The sequence below is a fragment of the Rhipicephalus microplus genome, chromosome X (assembly GCF_043290135.1).
Source record: "Rhipicephalus microplus isolate Deutch F79 chromosome X, USDA_Rmic, whole genome shotgun sequence".
NCBI lineage: Eukaryota > Metazoa > Arthropoda > Arachnida > Ixodida > Ixodidae > Rhipicephalus > Rhipicephalus microplus.
This window is the reverse complement of record NC_134710.1, coordinates 254,740,561-254,758,700: the sequence shown is the minus strand read 5'-3', so window position 1 is coordinate 254,758,700 and position 18,140 is coordinate 254,740,561. Positions and strand designations below refer to the sequence as shown.

Sequence of the window (18,140 nt, the reverse complement as noted above, 5' to 3'; positions counted from 1 at the left end):
TTTAGGGGCGACACCATTACCTATATTTCCCAAAGGCATTGCTGAAGTGCACTAAAAAAGCAGCAAGCACAAACATCGGCAAACAAGGTCATGAGCCCTGAAAACAATTTATATGAAAATATCTTTGAAAAAAGCTAACAAGTGCCGAAAGAGAGAAACGTGCTCGCAATAGAATGGAATAAGGAAATAGTGCGGCCAGAAATCAACGTGTGACGGAACAAGCAGAGTCACTTGCCCTAATGAAGCAAAGCTTCAAGAATATCTTCACGGAGTGTTAATTCTGCAAGGGTTAATATGTATAATGAACACATAAATACCGACCTTTTTACCCCAAATCTTTTTTTTTACGGCAATTCCTTGTTGATCCATATAATGGTTGCTGAATTTCAATTAAGGATGAATATAGGCTACAAAAGTCGTCAACAAAACTGTAGTTGTTAATCTGTGGGCCCCTTATGGTGAAGTCATAATGACCGGTCACAAATGTCGCAGCCTGAGCCCTCTATATTTTGTCTCAGCATAGCATTAGTTAAACACAAGGTTTCCTTCAACTTTTTCGGTGCATGTTTGAAATTTTCTCGAAAAAAAAATTGCGGCAACATACAAGTCTTGACTGCAAGTTTATCGACGTTACATGAATGCATAATAGGGCAGCGCTGGCGTGCTCAATAGTTCACTAGCTGGCCCAAAAAAGAGTGTTAATTACGTGTTTTGTCTAATGTGGCAGTTAATGTAAAATCGAGGTGTTCGACATAATCAGCCGTTTTGAAGGGAAACATTTTATGAAATTAAAATAATTGTTTTCTTTTATTCCTGGAAAATTTATGTGAAAAGATCTTGCAATGCTTAAGTTCATGTGCAAGTTCGTCGCAGTAGGACGAAACTTTTTGGATGCCGGACTGCACTGTCATTAATGTTGACGCGGTGGCTCAGTACAGTCGCAATGCTCGGATGTTTACCCGAAAAGCTATCCCGGTGTAGTGAGAGGCAAGAAGAATAAAAGAAAACCATGGAGAGAAAGCGAGAGAAATTATGGCAGCTCCGCACTAATGGAGCTAAACCTGAAGGAACAGATTGGTGGCCTTCCTTGTTTCTCTTTATTTGGATCTTTCCCCCTGTTTCTTTTATATTTATTTTTCTGTTTCTTTCTTTCACTTTCTTTCTCTTTCTCCCTATTTCTATCTTTATTTCTCTCTTTCTTTTTATTTCTGTGTTGCTCACCGTTTTTCTCTATCTTTTTCTTGTTTCATTCTTTCTATCTCTTTTCTTTTTCCATGCCCCCATTTGTCTTTTTTGTCGTTTTCCGTATTTATTTATTTTATTTAATTCACTAATTTTTCTCTTTCTCTGTCGTTTTATGTTTTTAAATGCGTATTATCTTCATTTCTCTCTATTTTCCTCTTTTCTCCCATCACTTTCTCTCTCACTCTCTTGGTCCGACACGGGAGCCCAGTGGCTATGGCGTTCGACTGCTGACCGGAAGGTCGCGGGTTCGATTCCTTGGCCGTAGTGGTCGCATTTAGATGGAGGTGAAATGCTTAGAGGCCTGTGTACTGCGCGATGCCAGTGCACGTTAAAGAACACCAGATGGTCGAAATTTCCGGGGCCCTCCACTACGGCGTTCCTCGTGATTATGTCGCGGTTTCGGGATGTAAAACCCCACATCATCATCATCATCATCATCATCACCATCATCATCATCATCATCATCATCATCATCATCATTATTATTATTATTATTATTATTATTATTATTATTATTATTATTATTGTTGTTGTTGTTGTTGTTGTTGTTGTTGTTGTTGTTAATGTTGATGTTAGCACCTTTTTTCTTTATATTTTCTATCTATTTGTTTTTATCTATCTGTCTCTTTTTAAGTGTTCGTTATCGTTTGACACTCGCACCTACTGTACACGGTAGTGGGACCTGCCCGATTCCTGTGGCGCAGACCCACCCGAGAAATCTTGCACTTTACTGTAAGGAGAATGAAGAGAGCGGGTGCCGATTCATGATAGATTTTTATGATGAAGCACAAATTACCGACAGCTTAAGCAAAAAAAAAGGTGAATCAAGATAGTAGTGATATTCATAGGTCGGCAGAAGATGTGGAACTCACTCAGACTCATTTATGAAATACATTTTGCCCTTAGAGCTCACTCAGACGTGGACTGACCGAATTTTTTTCGTGGCCGGACTCACTCGCACTCACACAGTCAAACTCACTATTATTTTTTTTTTCTCAAACCGAGCTCACTCGGACTCAAACTCAAACTAAGGTTCACTCGGACTCACCCAGACTGTGAGTCGACTCGAGGGTCTATTAGCGTACAATTAGCTTTTTTCGATAGTGGTGCTAATGCGCTTTAACGCCAATATCTTGCATAACCGGTGCTCTACGGTGCGAATTTTGATCTCGCAATTTCAAATAAGCGTTATCAGTGGCTGCATATGCATTCCTATTGAAAGATGTGACTCATAGAAGATATTTCTATCAAGAGCTTGTCTTGAAAGAGTCTGTTTGGGGAGGGGGGGGGGCAAGGAACATCTCTCTGAATTCCTGCTTCTTGTCAATAAATATTGAGCTGGCGAATGAAAGCTAATGCGTTGAACAGTGTGTGCGTAAACGGGAGGAAGAACGTGAGCCGATATAAGGCTGATGGTAACGCTAAAGCTGAGTGGTTATAATATTCTTAGGTCACATGATGATGAATAGTTCACGCCTTGCTCTAACAATAAGTCAGTGTTGGCTGAATTTTTTTTCGGTAAAGTAATGTGCGAGGTATCTGAACTATAAACCCATAGCCCACCACAGTTTTGAAGGGTCGGACGCGGGATTTAGGATTCCCCGAAGACAAATATCGTTTGATACCCATCTGCCTATGAAAGGATTCCTAAACCACTTATATATAGTTCGAAATTTAGTTGCGGCGTTGCAGATGTGCGCGAATCAACAGAGAACGCAACAAGGGCTGCATACGTTTGATAAACGAAACGGGGCCCTAGCTCGTTTCGACCATTCCTACGCTAGGCTGATTTCGTCGGGTCGTCTCCCCAGCTATACCGAGGGCAGCTCCTGGATGTGCGAATAGAAAGAGAACAGACTACGCGCACTTGCCACCAGTCTGACGCCCCCACAGCAGCGTCTGCATCGCGTGACATCACTAATCAGACAGATGATGTCTTGATGCCCTCTGTGGATAGGTGCAAATGCAGAGAGGATCGCGCAAGTGTTCGTTAGTGGTTTATGGGCTTTTGACAAAGCGATGCATAATGATCTCACCTAACGCTGATGAAAAGTCACCAGGCCCCTATCACTAACGCTAAGGAGGTCACAGGCTTATGTGCTCGACGAAGCGTTGCTAACTACTCTTTAGTCAATTTTGATTCAATGTTTTGCTTTAATGTGCGTTAGGTTACTCTGTGGTGTTTGAATGTAGCTTACATTAATTATCACGCATTCCCGAAAATTGGGGCACCTGGTCGTGGCGCCATGTCTCGGCGGCCTCCCACATCTGAATGGAAAATAGATGAGAAAAATCATATCTTGAAAAAAAAATGGTGATCAAAAAAGACTCCGGGTTATATGTGCCAGAGAGCCACAGTTCCATTTCCGCAATGTTGCGGTATCGCACAACAGAGCTTGTGGCTTACCACGACAATTGAACACCTCCAATAAAAACACATGGGATTTCATTGTTAAATTTTAAACACTCTGGGAAGCCACGCGACACTAACTTTGCCAGACTGTCTAAATAACTCTCTGCTGAGTAGAACCTGGAGTCGTTTTTTATAACTAGATTTTTTCGTCAAGTACATTTTTTTTCGTCTATTTTTCATTCATTTACGGCACGCCACCGCTGTGGTTGACGAGAGATGGCGCTACATGCAGATGTCCCCAAATCCTTGTCATATATGTAACTTGGTTAACTTTTGATTCATTTTAATTTGCCTTGATTCACTCCTGCTTCACTTGATTGGATTAATTCATACTGCTAATTATTTAACATCATTGCACGTGTAAAAAGCGAATTGTGGTGGGGAATTTGTCACAATTTATATTGACGATGCCACCGGACACTGGTTCTTTCGACTAATGAGGAATAGAAAGCCTGCATAAACTTTTTCCCACCTACCTTGCTCAGCGTGACAGAATGTGTTGATTGATATGTGAGGTTTGACGTCCCAAAACCACATCATAATTATGAGAGACGCCTTAGTGGAGGGCTCCAAGAATTCCAGCTACCTGTGGTTCTTTACCATGCACCCAAATTTGAGCAGACTGGCCTACAGCATCTTCGCCTCCATCGAAAATGCAGCCACCACAGCAGCGATTCGATCCCGCGTCCGGCGGGTCAGCAGCCGAGCACCTTAGCCACTAGACCACCGTGGCAGGGCATGGCAGAATGCGTTAATTCGGCACTCAACACAATAGAGAATCATAGCTGAGTGGCTCACCGGGCCCAGTGAACGAGCGGAACGCAAACTGCACATGGGCGGTACGATGAGCGAGCCAGCGATATTACGGAGCCAGCCGATGGTTCGATCATTTCGTCCGCTCAGCGGAGTGTGCGTAGCGTTCTCCAGGCAAAACCCCTAATCGGTCGATAGTATACTATAGCTTCAACCGTGTTCAACAGGTGGTGCCCTACTTCAACTATGTTCAACACCAAGGCACCCTACTCCGCTGTAGTCCGTTGAAACAAGCAGAGCATTCGCTCGGCTATTATTCTTGCTTTTGTTTTGCACTTTGCTGGCCACGTGATCATGTGCGAAAAATTTCCACCTGACCCTTTTTTCTACCCTTTCACGAGAAGCATGGGAGAATGCTCTCCTCAAGTGCTCCTCGCTGGAGTCTCAATAGACTCTGGTGAAACGGATGCGAGTCGAGGCCTCGTAATGCGGTGTCCCGGAATAGGGACGCCGACCATGTAGCGGGGTAATGCTTTGGCCCCCAAACTCTCTTCTTTTCTAATGTTTACATCTCTCTCTATCTCTCTATTCCTCCTCTGGGTCCGCTGGCCCGCTCAGCTATTACTCTAGAAATATCTCGTGGGGGTACGCGGGCCATTCAAGTAACATGTGTCCCACTATTGCCATTGTACGGCCACATTTATTGCAGTTGGGGTGGGTAGTTTTACAGGTGTGGCATAGGTAAACTGCTTGCTCATAAAAGTACAAGTCATAAAAAACATATTTTGTGGTGCAGTTAATCCCACATCCATGGAAATAATTTAGCGAAAGGCTACGTGCTGTTGACTTTTTGTAGCGTGTGAACGACTACTTCCCCGTTTAGAAATTTTATTTCAGAAGAAATTTATATTTGGTCTGTGTTTCATTGATGATGGGTTTCAAAATCAGTTGGAAACCGGGCTGAAAATATTATATTTAGTCGAAATTTTGTAAAGCTTTCAGTGTATACTCATATGATCACTGTTCGGAACTATAGATTTGATGAAATTTGGATAAAAGTGATAGAATTTGCCTTCTTACTTTTATCGTCGACATAATGAATTTTGATACTGGTGAAATGCTAGAGGCTCGTTTACTGTGCGATATTAGTGCATATCCAAGTGCACCAGATGGTTCAAATTTCCGGAGCCCTGCAGTGTGACGTGCTCATAATAATATCGAGATTTTCTCACGTAAACCCCTTCATGTCATTACATTACTATTAGATCTAAACATCTTCTCGCACATCCTACAGGTTTCTACATTGCTCTTTTCTCTAGAAAATGAACAATTATTTTTTTAAAATAATCTTTGATATGAAATATTTCATTTATTTCCAGTAGAAGCACCTGCTTTGTATCATTATTATTACTCATATGTGCCCATGCTCACAAATAACTTTTTGCGGTGTAATTGTTCGCAATAGAAGATTTGAGCCAATCGCGATGCTAAACATATCATTAACGAAACCTTCGGCTTGCCAATTGCGCAACACACTAGCGAAGTGAAAGCTTGGTGAACGCGGCCCTCACATGTTGTTGCTACGAAAGTTGGGATTGACAAGATTATTTTTTCTTCTTTTCGGGTATAGAGTTTTGAACAAAAACAAAATAAAAAACTAGCACATGTAGCCGCATGATTAAAATTCAAAAAACGAGTGGCTAACCGTTGCTTGCAAAGATATTTATATATATCTACATATTTTGTAACAGCCACGGGAGTTCCATTTTTCGTCATTGCCGCGTGTCAAGTGCGACAGTATGCGACACGACTGTTATGCATCGTTTCTTCAAAAGCGGCGCATACAAACACATGTGCGTGTATGTGCACGCGTGACTTACAGAATGATGGCACCTTACTCTTCACCGGGAGCGTCACTCCACAATGGTAAAATGAGATTGTCACCTGGAGGAGCATGCACCATCCGCCGAGGCGAGGAGTACGGCTACTCGACTCGGTAATAATTAAATGGACGCGCCTCGCCGTTTGTACACGCGGCTGTGTGAAACTCCCTCTCTTCCTCCTCCCCTGGTCCCCAGACGTCTCTGGGTGAGGACACTCAGAGACGCGATGGAGCCCTCCTCTTTTGTACGTTTGTCTGGCGCCCTCACGAGACCACCCAGCGACACCTAAGCAAGGGTGGCTCAGTAATAGCCACAGGCGAAGAGACCTGCCTCTTCGACACTTTCCGGCATTCGCTGGTTCAGTTGTTTCCAGATGTTACGGCCCACTGGGGTGAACTGTGTCTCACTGTTTCGCCTGAGCCAGTGTGACGCCGCGAACCTGTCGGAACGACTGTTTACGTCCCACGGGAGGGTCATTTGAGTGTCAGGTCTTCGAAGATTCGACGCCTGTTGAAGCTGAGACGGTTGTGGGACATCCGACCTATGGAAGTCATAACGTACGCGCTCTCGATACCGTTCATGTTCTTCGTGCTCAACAAGACCGCCGCTTGGTAAGCGCAACATCCAGTTTATCATTTTTCTTTTTACGTGTACAGAGATGTAGCACGCGTCTTTCAGCATGCTCCTTTTTTGTGTTTGTTCGAGTGGTTGCGCTTTTAACAACATTAACGAAATGAACAGTAACATTAGAAACATCAGTAAACATAGCGAAAAAAAAACCATACATTTCTTTTCGATGGCAAAGAACAGGGGCAGAATTCACAAAAAAGTTTTTTTCCGCGAATTTGTTTTTGCTAGTGGTCGCTCCGCCTCACTAATGATATATCCCGCATTATACTTGGCTGAAATATTCTCCTACAAAAATTGTGACCGTAAGGTGGTTTTTTTTTTTTTGTGAATACGGGCCCTGTATTCATAAAAGAACAAAGCCAAACTGGCGGCAGCGCGAAATTTGTTTAATAGTTTTGCCCACTAGCAGAAATTATTCTTCATAATTATTATGAACGCTATATTGATTACATGTTTCTCGTGCTTTCGTATTTATGCAGCATTTTTTCTTGCGAACATGACTGTTGTATTTACTGTGTGCTAACTAGTGGACAACTTGCAAGTGCCCAGTGTCTGCTGAGTGAACATCTTGGTGAACTCTTCCGTTGATTGATTGATTGATATGTGGGGTTTAACGTCCCAAAACCACCATATGATTATGAGAGACGCCGTAGTGGAGGGCTCCAGAAATTTCGACCACCTGAAGTTCTTTAACGTGCACCCAAATCTGAGCACACGGGTCTACAACATTTCCGCCTCCATCGGAAATGCAGCCGCCGCAGCCGGGATTCGAACCCGTGACCTGCGGGTCAGCAGCCGAGTACCTTACCCACTAGACCACCGCGGCGGGGCGAACTCTTTTGTTACGTGGTAACATTTCTGTGGTATCAACAGCTATGCTGCGTGAACTCCCCTGTTGTGTGAACACTTATGCTGCTGTAGCGAGTGTGTGAATGTCCATTCGTTCAAGTGTTTCTTTGTCTAGTTTTGGGATAGCTGGTAATTTTACAGCTATAGTGTGAAAACAGGACTAGCATGTGCAACGGTCATCAACTTCTTCTAAATATATTTACTTTAAAATAGCGTGGCTAAAACAAAAGCTGCATATATGTTTGCCAAAATACTTTGTAGTAATAGAAAATAATAAATTGTGGAAATTTCTTGAGCAGGAGTTTAAATTACCTGTAGTTTCAGCGCATACTGGTGGCTACCTCAGGTGCCTCTCATAGTTTAGTTTGTTTCGTATTAATAACTCGAACGAAACTCGGCACACTTTCATATGGGAACTTGCCGAGTGTTGTTGGTTTCTGTGTTTGAATGTGTCTCGTCTTAGTTACTGGGTTTTATTTATTAGCACTTCTTAAGACCGTGCATAGTGTCGACAAACTAGCCCAGTTTTTTTTTTCTTCCCATTGAACTCTATATGAAAATAATTCATGCGCCGTGTAGATCTGCTGCAACAAAACAATTTGGCCAAAGTTTCGCGTGCGCACGCGCACATTCGTCTCAAAGAATACGCGTGCAACTACTCGTGTGGTCGATCGCTGTATAAGGGCTACGTTTCCCAGTTTTACTACCCGGTATTCACAAGAACGCTTTCACGCTCAGGTTATTAATCTGAGCAGATTTTAACCAGTCGAGATGCCGAACCTATAATTAGCGAGGGAAGCTGGCCATTTGCCGCTCATTTCCTTCGATGGCAAGTAAACTATCACGTTTTATTTTCGCGAAGCACTCGACAGTATATGAACTGTCTGGTAAATACAGGCCCGGATGTTTGAGTGTTTGTGGTCTTGCTGTGCACCGAATTAGCATGAGCACGCGGCTAGCCTCAAGCCATGTGCTCTTGTGAAGATGGGGCCTCGACAGAGCAGATTGTGATAGCGTGTTTCTCTCCATGTGGAAACGCTCTAGATATTGACCTTCCTGTTTTAGCGTAATGGTCGAAGTAAATATGGCCGAGTGATTGACTTACAAGTGATTCCCTTTCGGAAACAGTATTGTGCGGCATAAATTTGATTTCTCGTTAGAAGTGGAACGTCTATATTGTTATCTAAAGCAACGCACCACTTTAGTTCTATCGCACAAGTTTGCTTGTGCACTTCATGACAAAAAAAAACACGCTAACTTTAACGTGTTTATATAATTAGTAGCAAAAGTTGTAACGAGACCCTAATCATTCTGCAGTAAATGTAGCGATGCTATAATTTTACCTCAAATCAACATTTTTGGCTAGGTTCTTCTGTCGTTACTTTAGATTCTGCACGAGGCATTAAATGATACCTATACAAACCGGCGAACTTTCCAATGAGCGTCTTAATATAATCCGAGCGCCTCTAACCCATTTATTTTTGTCTACATACTTGTACGCGTATAGCTTGAATCTAAACACAGAGCTAAAGAGCAGTCACGCCTTATGCAGAGATTTTATTTCATTGCTTGTATCGCAACCGCATAAATACGTTCAGTGGTGCTACCGCATCCATGAACGTAAACTACCACACTTGCAGCGTGCTCACCAAGTATAAAAAGCGTTCGGCGCTTATGTTACTTGGTGCACGAATTACACGAATTATGAAATACCGAATCGGTTTACTTCATCATCCTTGCCCCGCCGTGGTGGTCTAGTGGCTAAGATACTCGTCTGCTGACCCTCAGGCCGCGGGATTGAATCCCGGCCGCGGCGGCTACACTTGTGATGGAGCCGAAAATGTTGTAGGCACGTGTGCTCAGATTCTGGTGCACGTTAAAGAACACCAGGTGGTCGAAATTTCCGGAACCCTGCACTACGGCATCTCTCATAATCATATGGTGGTGGTTTTGGGACGTCAAACCCCCCCTATCAATATATCATCGGCTATGCTTAATGAGCTCGCCTTTTTTTTTCGTGAGCAGTTCGTGGCGTTACAATTGTAGTAGGCAAAATGAACAAAACATTTTATTCGTAAGCGCTTTTTGCCATAAATCTGCCGGTATACGGACATACTGGAATTTTCTTTTGCGAACCCTTCTAATAAAAGACGTTTTTGTGAATACGGGCCAGAGAAGCTTAGAGCGTAATTCCTTTACCTAAGATCTTTACCCCTACGATTAAGATACGTACTTGTCTTTGGGAGCTCCTGGACTTATGTTTTGCATTTATGCTAAACAAAGCGTACCTTTAGTGACAACGTTTGTGCTAGCATATTGCTCCCCGGCAATGAGCACACCTGAAGATGTTAATGTCTTCTATTACGTACTTGTTAAATAAAAAATATAAAAATTATATATACAAATAAAGCTTACCATTAAGCTTGTCGAGGTGACCGAACTATTGGCGAAGTATGCGGATGCATACAAGTATATAATAAGTCGGTGCGTGCATCGTTGATGTGACAAGCTTTGGTGATTAGTTCGCCTCTTATGTTATGCGGACTATTGTTATATTGTTCATTTATCGCCTACAATATCTGTGGCTGTTGTGCGCGATAATATACTTTCATTGCCGGAACCGTATTTACAATACACTTTAAGGAGGGTGATTCTACCTTAGGTGGTGGCAGTTACACGTCTGCTAGAGCACGCCGGCCTCTTCAGATTTGGTCATACAAGGGTGTGTGTGTTTGTGAAATTTTCGTAAAAGAACATGAGGACGCTTGAGCTCCGAATTTAAGAGTGGAAGGTGATAGCGCGATTGAGCCCCGTTCGCATCGTCTTCTCATTCGATTGCTATGGCTTTGTTTCTCGGTGGTCACTTCAGCTGTACCGCAAGCTGAGTAACGTCTGTTCGAAATACATTGGTTATTCGAAACTTTTCTAGAACGCATGACTACTGCAAATGCATTTGCAAAAGGGCTGGCCATGCTGTACTTCGACACATTAGGAATAAGTAATTACACACAGCTTACCTGAAAAAGTAATACGAGCAGCTACACACTTTGTTGATGTTGTTGCTGATGATAATGAGTAATTAACTCGAAGCGCTTTGTAATGGGTAAGCCCTTAATTGACACACATAGTGAACAATTCACTTAGTGGGAAGCGTGATGGCCTGGGTTCGTATCCCACTTAATTATCAACATTTTACAGTGCAGGCGTAGCGCCGAGCATGCACGCATCAGCACCACTACGGAAAGCGTTCACATGCGTAAACTCTAGAAGAGTGCCGTCAGTGGAAACGTGAAAGAACTCGCATTCGCCGGGCTGATAGTGCATTTTCGGCACAAAAACAGGCCCGGAAGGCCGAGTGCTGACAGCAAGTGCGTACCGATGATCCCTCAGCCGTCCAAGCCACGCGAAATCACGAACGGGAATGCAAGCGCGGGCAGCGGGTGGATCCTGCAAACCCCGCCGCCGAGTTAGCTTGCGATGTCAAACGAATGCAACAACACCGCGCCGAGTAAGTGGATTTGCGAGCACAACGACGTCAACGTGGTGTGATTGCGGGAGCGCGTTCCCCGGTGTGAACGCCCGCTTTCGGCAGCAGTTGCTCCAGCCGCCCTTCGGCTTCAGCTGCGACGTCTGCGAAGAAGTCTGGAAGTATAATGTGGCAGGAGAAAGCTCAGGACCGGGTTGATTGGCAGAATATGGGAGATGCCTTTGCCCTGCAGCAGGCGTAGCCAGACGACGATGATGAACTTGGCTTTAAGCGTGGACGAAATACAGAAACCAATATCGCGTTCTTTTTAAATAATGTTACACTGGTTGTTGCCGGACATAGTTGAGATACTCATTTTTTTTTCAAAACATTTTATGCTATCAATTCTTCCTTTACGGTAAAGATAAATGTACATCGTCAGTGAAGCTCCTTGTTTGATTCTTAGGGACTACCTCGTCAAGATAATATTCTTGTATCTAGGTGTTTATCTTAACTGAGTCAATGCGAGCCATCGTGAACCCAGTTTTAGGGCCTATACTTTTCAAAATGGCTGAAACTCCGCATTACCATATACTAACGTCCTATGTATGCGAACGGTATAAGACATTTCACATTGAAGTTCATTCCCTCGCTTCATTGACTTATTATCGAAAATATGGCATGCAGACTTAGGTTCCAAAGTGAAGAACAGTGCGTGTGTCCTCCTGTTAGCACTTGTATATAATTTAGAATGGTGCGGATAGCAAATGAGGCTTTAAAACGGGTTACCTCCTGGGAAATACATTGACTCACATACTCCACATGCTAGCGTGAAAGAGTTAGCATTACAATATGTCACCACACTAAGCAAGCTGGCATTGCATAATGCTAACGTTTTCACATCTGACAAATATTTTTAATTACAATAGACAATCATTTCTTGGGGTTATACAAATTGGTCCTTAACGCAAGATAAATTAATGAAACGCCCTCCCATAGACATGGCTAAATTAGTGCTGAGCTAATAGAACAAATGGTTAAAAGGTGTAGTAGTACTTAATTTTGCTTTGACGTTACCTTACTTTGGTACTCTTGATTTGTTCGCACTTTCTTATGTATATGATTCCCAACTTTTTCCTTTTTTTTCACTGCGTGTTGATGCCTTGCTTTCAGAGTATTTGGCTCATTTCACACTAGCGAATTTGAATATTTAGATGCTAGAGAGCTGTGGAATTTTGCTATGTTGGCACTTACTGAACAGCTAATATGCGTGCTTAATTGCATTGTTTTTGTTTTTGTCTTTCTGTCAGTTGTTCTACCTTTTTTGTTGTTGTTGTTACAATGCTTGGCGTTTTAATGTGTACGTATTTACATACATTCCACGTTTTCTTGTAATCGCAATGCGTGGTGTTTTGTGTTTGTGTTTTTTTTCTTATGGTGTTACAAATCTAACTGTATACTATGTATAATGAACATATATGTAACCACTCCTGCTTAAGCCTCTGAACAGGCCTCCAGTATTTTATGAAAATGTGAATAAATATAGCAACATGTGCTGTTTGATTTATTGTTTATTCTGCTTTTGTCATCGCGTACCAAATTAGAATCTAAGTAGGTACTTCTTAGGCAAAGTAATAAATAATTCAATCAAAATGCCATTTTATAGAGTCTGAAGGAACCTATATGACAGGTAAAGGTACCAGTTCGCTCGTGCTGTAATGATGCCACCGAACTCATGCGTAGGGCTCCCCCTAAGCGAATCACAAGGAGGAAGTAAAAGTCGTCGTTCGTATAATTTAATGATGTTATTGTGCTAGTACTAAGTTGCTGAATCACGTTCCTATATCCTAGAATGATAGTGACAAAACCAACGCACAAGCGGCGAGCAAAATCTTCGAGGTGATTCATGGAGGCGACTCGAGGAAATACATAGATTGGTCAACTTGTTTTGAATGCTTCAAGCCTGTTCTACTGGTTAGAATAACTTCCGGAGTGTTAAAATGGTTCCGTATGAGCTCATCTGCTCCCGTTTTTTTTTTTTTCACCCGATTGTAAGTTACCTAGCTGTCCTAAATACGGTAATTTTATGTCAACATGTGATGCCTCTGTGACCAACTCAGTTATTGTACAAATTGCTAATGTAGCCTGAAAGAAACACTTAAAACTAAAAGAAGTATAGCATGAGAAGTTTATGCGTGAAGGATTGTGCGTAATGAATGTCTGGTATTTTCTTCACTCGCAGGTCCGTAAATAACCATGTGCTCCCTGGATCAAGGGTACGTCGCACGCAGATACCGTACTGCTTTTGAACTCTAAAAGAAACGTGTTCGTCTTCTTTTCTAGTTTTGTGCACATGCTCCACCCTAACCGTCACGTAAATCTTCGTGAAACCAGTACATGACCTGTGATTACGCACAGAATGACCTCAAAGGAGGACGTTCAGATTTCAGGCTTGTGATCTATAGTGTGTGCCGGTTGTCTGTCCACGAGTTTTAAGTAGATGGGCTATTTACGAAATGCCCAAAAGAATCATACGCTACACAAAAGCCATCTTGAACGCAACGCTATCCTGCACACAAAACGTACCACTTGCTATAAAGAAAATTGAGGATGTGGTGGGAGGCGACATAACCGGAGCATTTGAATTCATATACAAAACACCAAAAAGTGTGCCATCCGCAAACACAAGTGCAAACTTTCAATACAGATTGTTGGACAGCCACCTTGGGTGCCAAACATTGTTACCTTTGTACCCTGCTTACATGCTTCCCGCTGGAACAGAAACGGCGGGATTATCCCCTGAAATCCTCTTGGGAGCATTCTAGTTCTGTACCCAAATGCAGCATCCTCTTGGGAATATTGTTCACTTGAGACCAAAGTGGGCTTATACTTGTTCTCGGAAGCTCTAGTTTCTTTTTTCTTCATTGTCGAAAACATAGGCTGCGAGGGGCCTTCACTTCCTTCTTGACGCTCTGTCGCAAACTTTGCGGATCAGCCTGAGTGCCTGGAACTGCTGTCTACTTTAAGAACTATCGAGGAGCTGCAAAATGCATCGCACCGCTCCCGCCTTGACGCGACTTTACCATGCCACCTGTGATGGCAGTCAGCTTCACAAAAAAGTACTTTTCGCAGAGAAATGTAGGGCACCTCCAGATGCGACTTCTGCAACTGTAACGAGACGACAGAACACACATCGAACACTTAGCGCAGTTGTCCTTAATCGAGGCTTCGCCATTCGTTGACGTAGTGCTAGTGAGACTCGGTAGGAGAAGCACTGTGCCTCGCCAAGATAGATGAGGTCGAAGTCTGTGAACCATTAAGAGGCGCACAAATGTGGGCGACAGTGGTCCCGATGAAGTAGGCGCCAGCTTCGCTGTTTCGACAGTGTTCATGAAGTATCGAGCTGGCGCACTTTTTGTGAACGCTTTGTCACCGAAGGATATGTTCTTAGCTGTGCGTTGAACCAACTAGACCACAGGCCATCTTCAGAGGATGTATTCAGATTATATCCAAACGCGTCGCAGGCCAGTAAAGTGGCGCGAACATTGTTATATTGTTATTATTTTAATGGACCGAACACAATGATTGTAGCGTCTAATGAACAGGCGCATTGCACCCTGATAACACCATCATTCTTCTTTTAATTACACTATCACCCCTTCCTCCCAGTGAAGGATAGCAAACTGGGCCAGCATCTAGTTGGCCTCCCCGACTTTCTTCTCTCCTCCTCTCCTTCGCACTCTCCCACATGGCGAGATTTTTGCCAAAATTTTTGTGCATGACTTTTCCCCCTACGTCTTTCGTGGTTGATTTTTAAAACAAAAAAGACAAAAGAAAAACACTCTCACACAGCCTTTTTTAAATCTTCTTGTTCTTTCAAAGACGAGGATTACAATGTCCACTTGTTTGACAGGTTGGGCGCGCGTTGCTGGGAACCATTGACAACGGCATGCGGGAAGCACTCGAAGAATGCCGGTCCCAGTTCCAGTGGGACCGTTGGGCATGCCCGGAAAGTGCGTTTGAAGTCATCGCCAGTCACGGAAAACTTCCAGGTTCAATTTTAAAATGGTTTAAGTCGCTACTCGCATGCTCTGCACCCAACTAAGCTTCAACTGCGCGGTATTATTGTAAACGCGTACAACAAGAGCGTAGAGTGAATGTCATTTTTAGCTTCCAAACCAGAGCTGCACTCTTTATTGAGTTTATACGCATATCGCCGAAGGCGAATGGTACTCGCTCAAAACACGGCTCCGGGTTCCTTCAGAGACTTCCATTGTTGGGAGGTTTTAATAATAATAATTGTTGGGGCTTAACGTCGGGAAGATTTTAACGCTTGATGTTGAAAGTTAGCATTGCAGCATAATATTTCGAGCTTTTATTCTGGAGCCTTTCATTGTCATATGCTCATGCACTACTATTCACAAGAGTATATATAGGCTGTGAGAAATGCATTTTTTTACTGAAAAAGTTCTATATTATGAACCTTGAGTAAAACAGCATTACACTTTTTCTCCTCAAATCGGGACACTATGCGCTAAACTTGATGCCGCATGAAACATGAGGCGGCTATTTGTAATATCCATGATTTCCCCAGATATTTTCTTGTGCTTAAGCATAATTAAAGAAAAAAAACAAAATTAGAGAAATGAGGTGCTTTTTATGGAGATGCCTACTCTCATATCCTATTTTCCTCGTGTTGCATCAAACTATACCCTCCGCATGTGCTATATGGGCATGACTCGTGGTATATATTGAGTGGCAGTGTTGAAAGAGTGACTGCAGCATCGTACTGAAATGCGTTACTTTCTATGCAGCAACCCGTGAATCTGCATTTGTCGTTGCCATGGTTAACGCAGCGATCACACACATGTTCGCCAGGAACTGCAGCAGAGGCCAACAAAACTGCAGATGCGACGACCGCCCTCGCGCGATTGCATACGGTTAGTAGAACTGTCTATAGAATAATCTGATGATTAAATCAATTTGTTTTAAGTTACACTATTGTTGTAAAGTCAGCATTCATGCTTTCATATTTGGAAAACTTGATAGTTATGGTAGCCGTCAGTTGTGTATTTTCTCCAATAAAACGAAGAAAATGTACACGAGGAATTTTCTGCTTACCATAATGCAGTATATGGTCACCAGGGCAGTAACATGTGACTGTCTACTTAGCTCTGCTGATGTCTGAAAGGGCGATCGCCATTGTTGGGGTTGAGGCGGAGAGGAAATTTATGCAACAAGAAGAGAACATAGAAGAGGTTACACTTAGAGTAAAGGAACTATTTGAATTTATTCAACAATAGACACCACCCCCCTTCGTAGTCGTTGATACAAGGCTAGAGTAAGCCTCTGTGAGATGGCGATATAGCTCACGTTATATAAGGCAGTGAGGAACACTACGTGAGGCTCTCGAAACAGGTGCGACTACCATTTTTGGAGGCCAAAATAACAGCGTTTGTTGTCACGTTGGTTGTACAGATGGTATCAAACTTGTCTAGAGCACCCAGCCGGCAGCTTTCTGCAGAGATAGGCAAAGACCGACACTGTATGATGCGTAACATAGCCATACCTTACATAGTTCGGTCCTTGAGCTATAATTCAAGCATGAGCACGAGTTTGTTGGTAAAGCGATGTAGCAGGGGCGGACAAAAACAGCGTCCACATTCACGCATTAGACCAGTCAAGTTATTCCGTCTTTTCGCTGCTAACTAAATGCGACGAATAGGGCGTCATAAAAAGAATGGCGATCAGTCAGGGACCTAACCAGCATGTCGGGGTTGTACCTTATCTAAATAATAATAATAATAATAATAATAATAATAATAATAATAATAATAATAATAATAATAATAATAATAATAATAATAATAATAATAATAATAATAATAATAATAATAATAATAATAATAATAATAATAATAATAATAAACAGCCAGGTTTGTGTGGAACGCGCAGCACAGTCACAGCGGAAGCTGGAAGAGCGGCCTTTCAGAGCCTCTTTTAAACACTCTTTGGGTAACTGCTACTTTTGCATAGTAGAGAGGCATCCACTATGCCAACTTTCTTCATTCTTCAGAGAAGCGTGGTACCCACTACAGACTTGCAAGGAATTTTCTGCAATTTTTTTGTGCTGTGGCTGACGACGATGAAGCATTATGCCTGATGCTTTTGTGATGAGTTGAGCACTCGATGAGTTACTCGTTTCGCAAGGAGCATTGTGTGACACCTGTTTGTTCCTTTGCTGTTACAAAACGCTTTATTACCCATATTGACGTGATTGCTTTCCCGACGTCAAGCCTACCTATGGCCAGTTCGCAAAGGGGTTTCAAGTATCAGCGTGGCTCAGTGGTAGAATGCTGGACTGACACGCCTGCAGCCCGAGTTCGAATCCGGCTGTGTCCTTGGTGTTTTTGCTTACTCAGTTTTTCTCTCATTTCGAGCAATAGTGGTTACGGACACCGGCGGTGGTGGACAACTATGGCACACACTTGTAATTCCATAACAGCCTTGGATATAATATATTTATGGTTACACAAGGCACCTCACAATGTATCTTCATACCTAAGCGAAGAAGTGGTTTCGTAGCAAGACATTTCGCAGTGGTTTCTGCTTGTTCAGGGAGCATTCCTGCTTTCCAAGTTCAGCGCCTGAATTCTCTGACTGGCTTGGTTGTACGCTGGTGCAAGCACCTGCGCGAGGTTGGATAGGTCTAGCTAATGCGTCGCCCCCCCCCACCCCTCCAACCTCTCTCTCTCACGTCACCTTCAGCAAAATCTGTCATGCATTAAAAAGACAAATTACCGCTTGTTAATGCGTGTTTATAAGCCCTACGTGGTCGTAGTGGTCATCGCATACCACGTGCCAAAGCTGAGAGATAGGCAACACATTTTTTAAATGTCTA

At 42.9% G+C, this 18,140-nt stretch overlaps 1 protein-coding gene across 1 annotated transcript in view; it reads left to right on the top strand.

The window, feature by feature from the left end:
• The window catches only part of LOC119162265 (protein Wnt-8a-like), a 108,770-nt gene that overhangs the window by 73,894 nt on the left and 16,736 nt on the right, over positions 1-18,140 (top strand). The window contains exons 2-4 of the mRNA XM_075876581.1: positions 13,482-13,515; positions 15,153-15,291; positions 16,054-16,179. Of these exons, the coding sequence (XP_075732696.1) occupies positions 13,482-13,515; positions 15,153-15,291; positions 16,054-16,179 (299 nt within the window). The remainder of the gene's footprint in view (positions 1-13,481; positions 13,516-15,152; positions 15,292-16,053; positions 16,180-18,140) is intronic.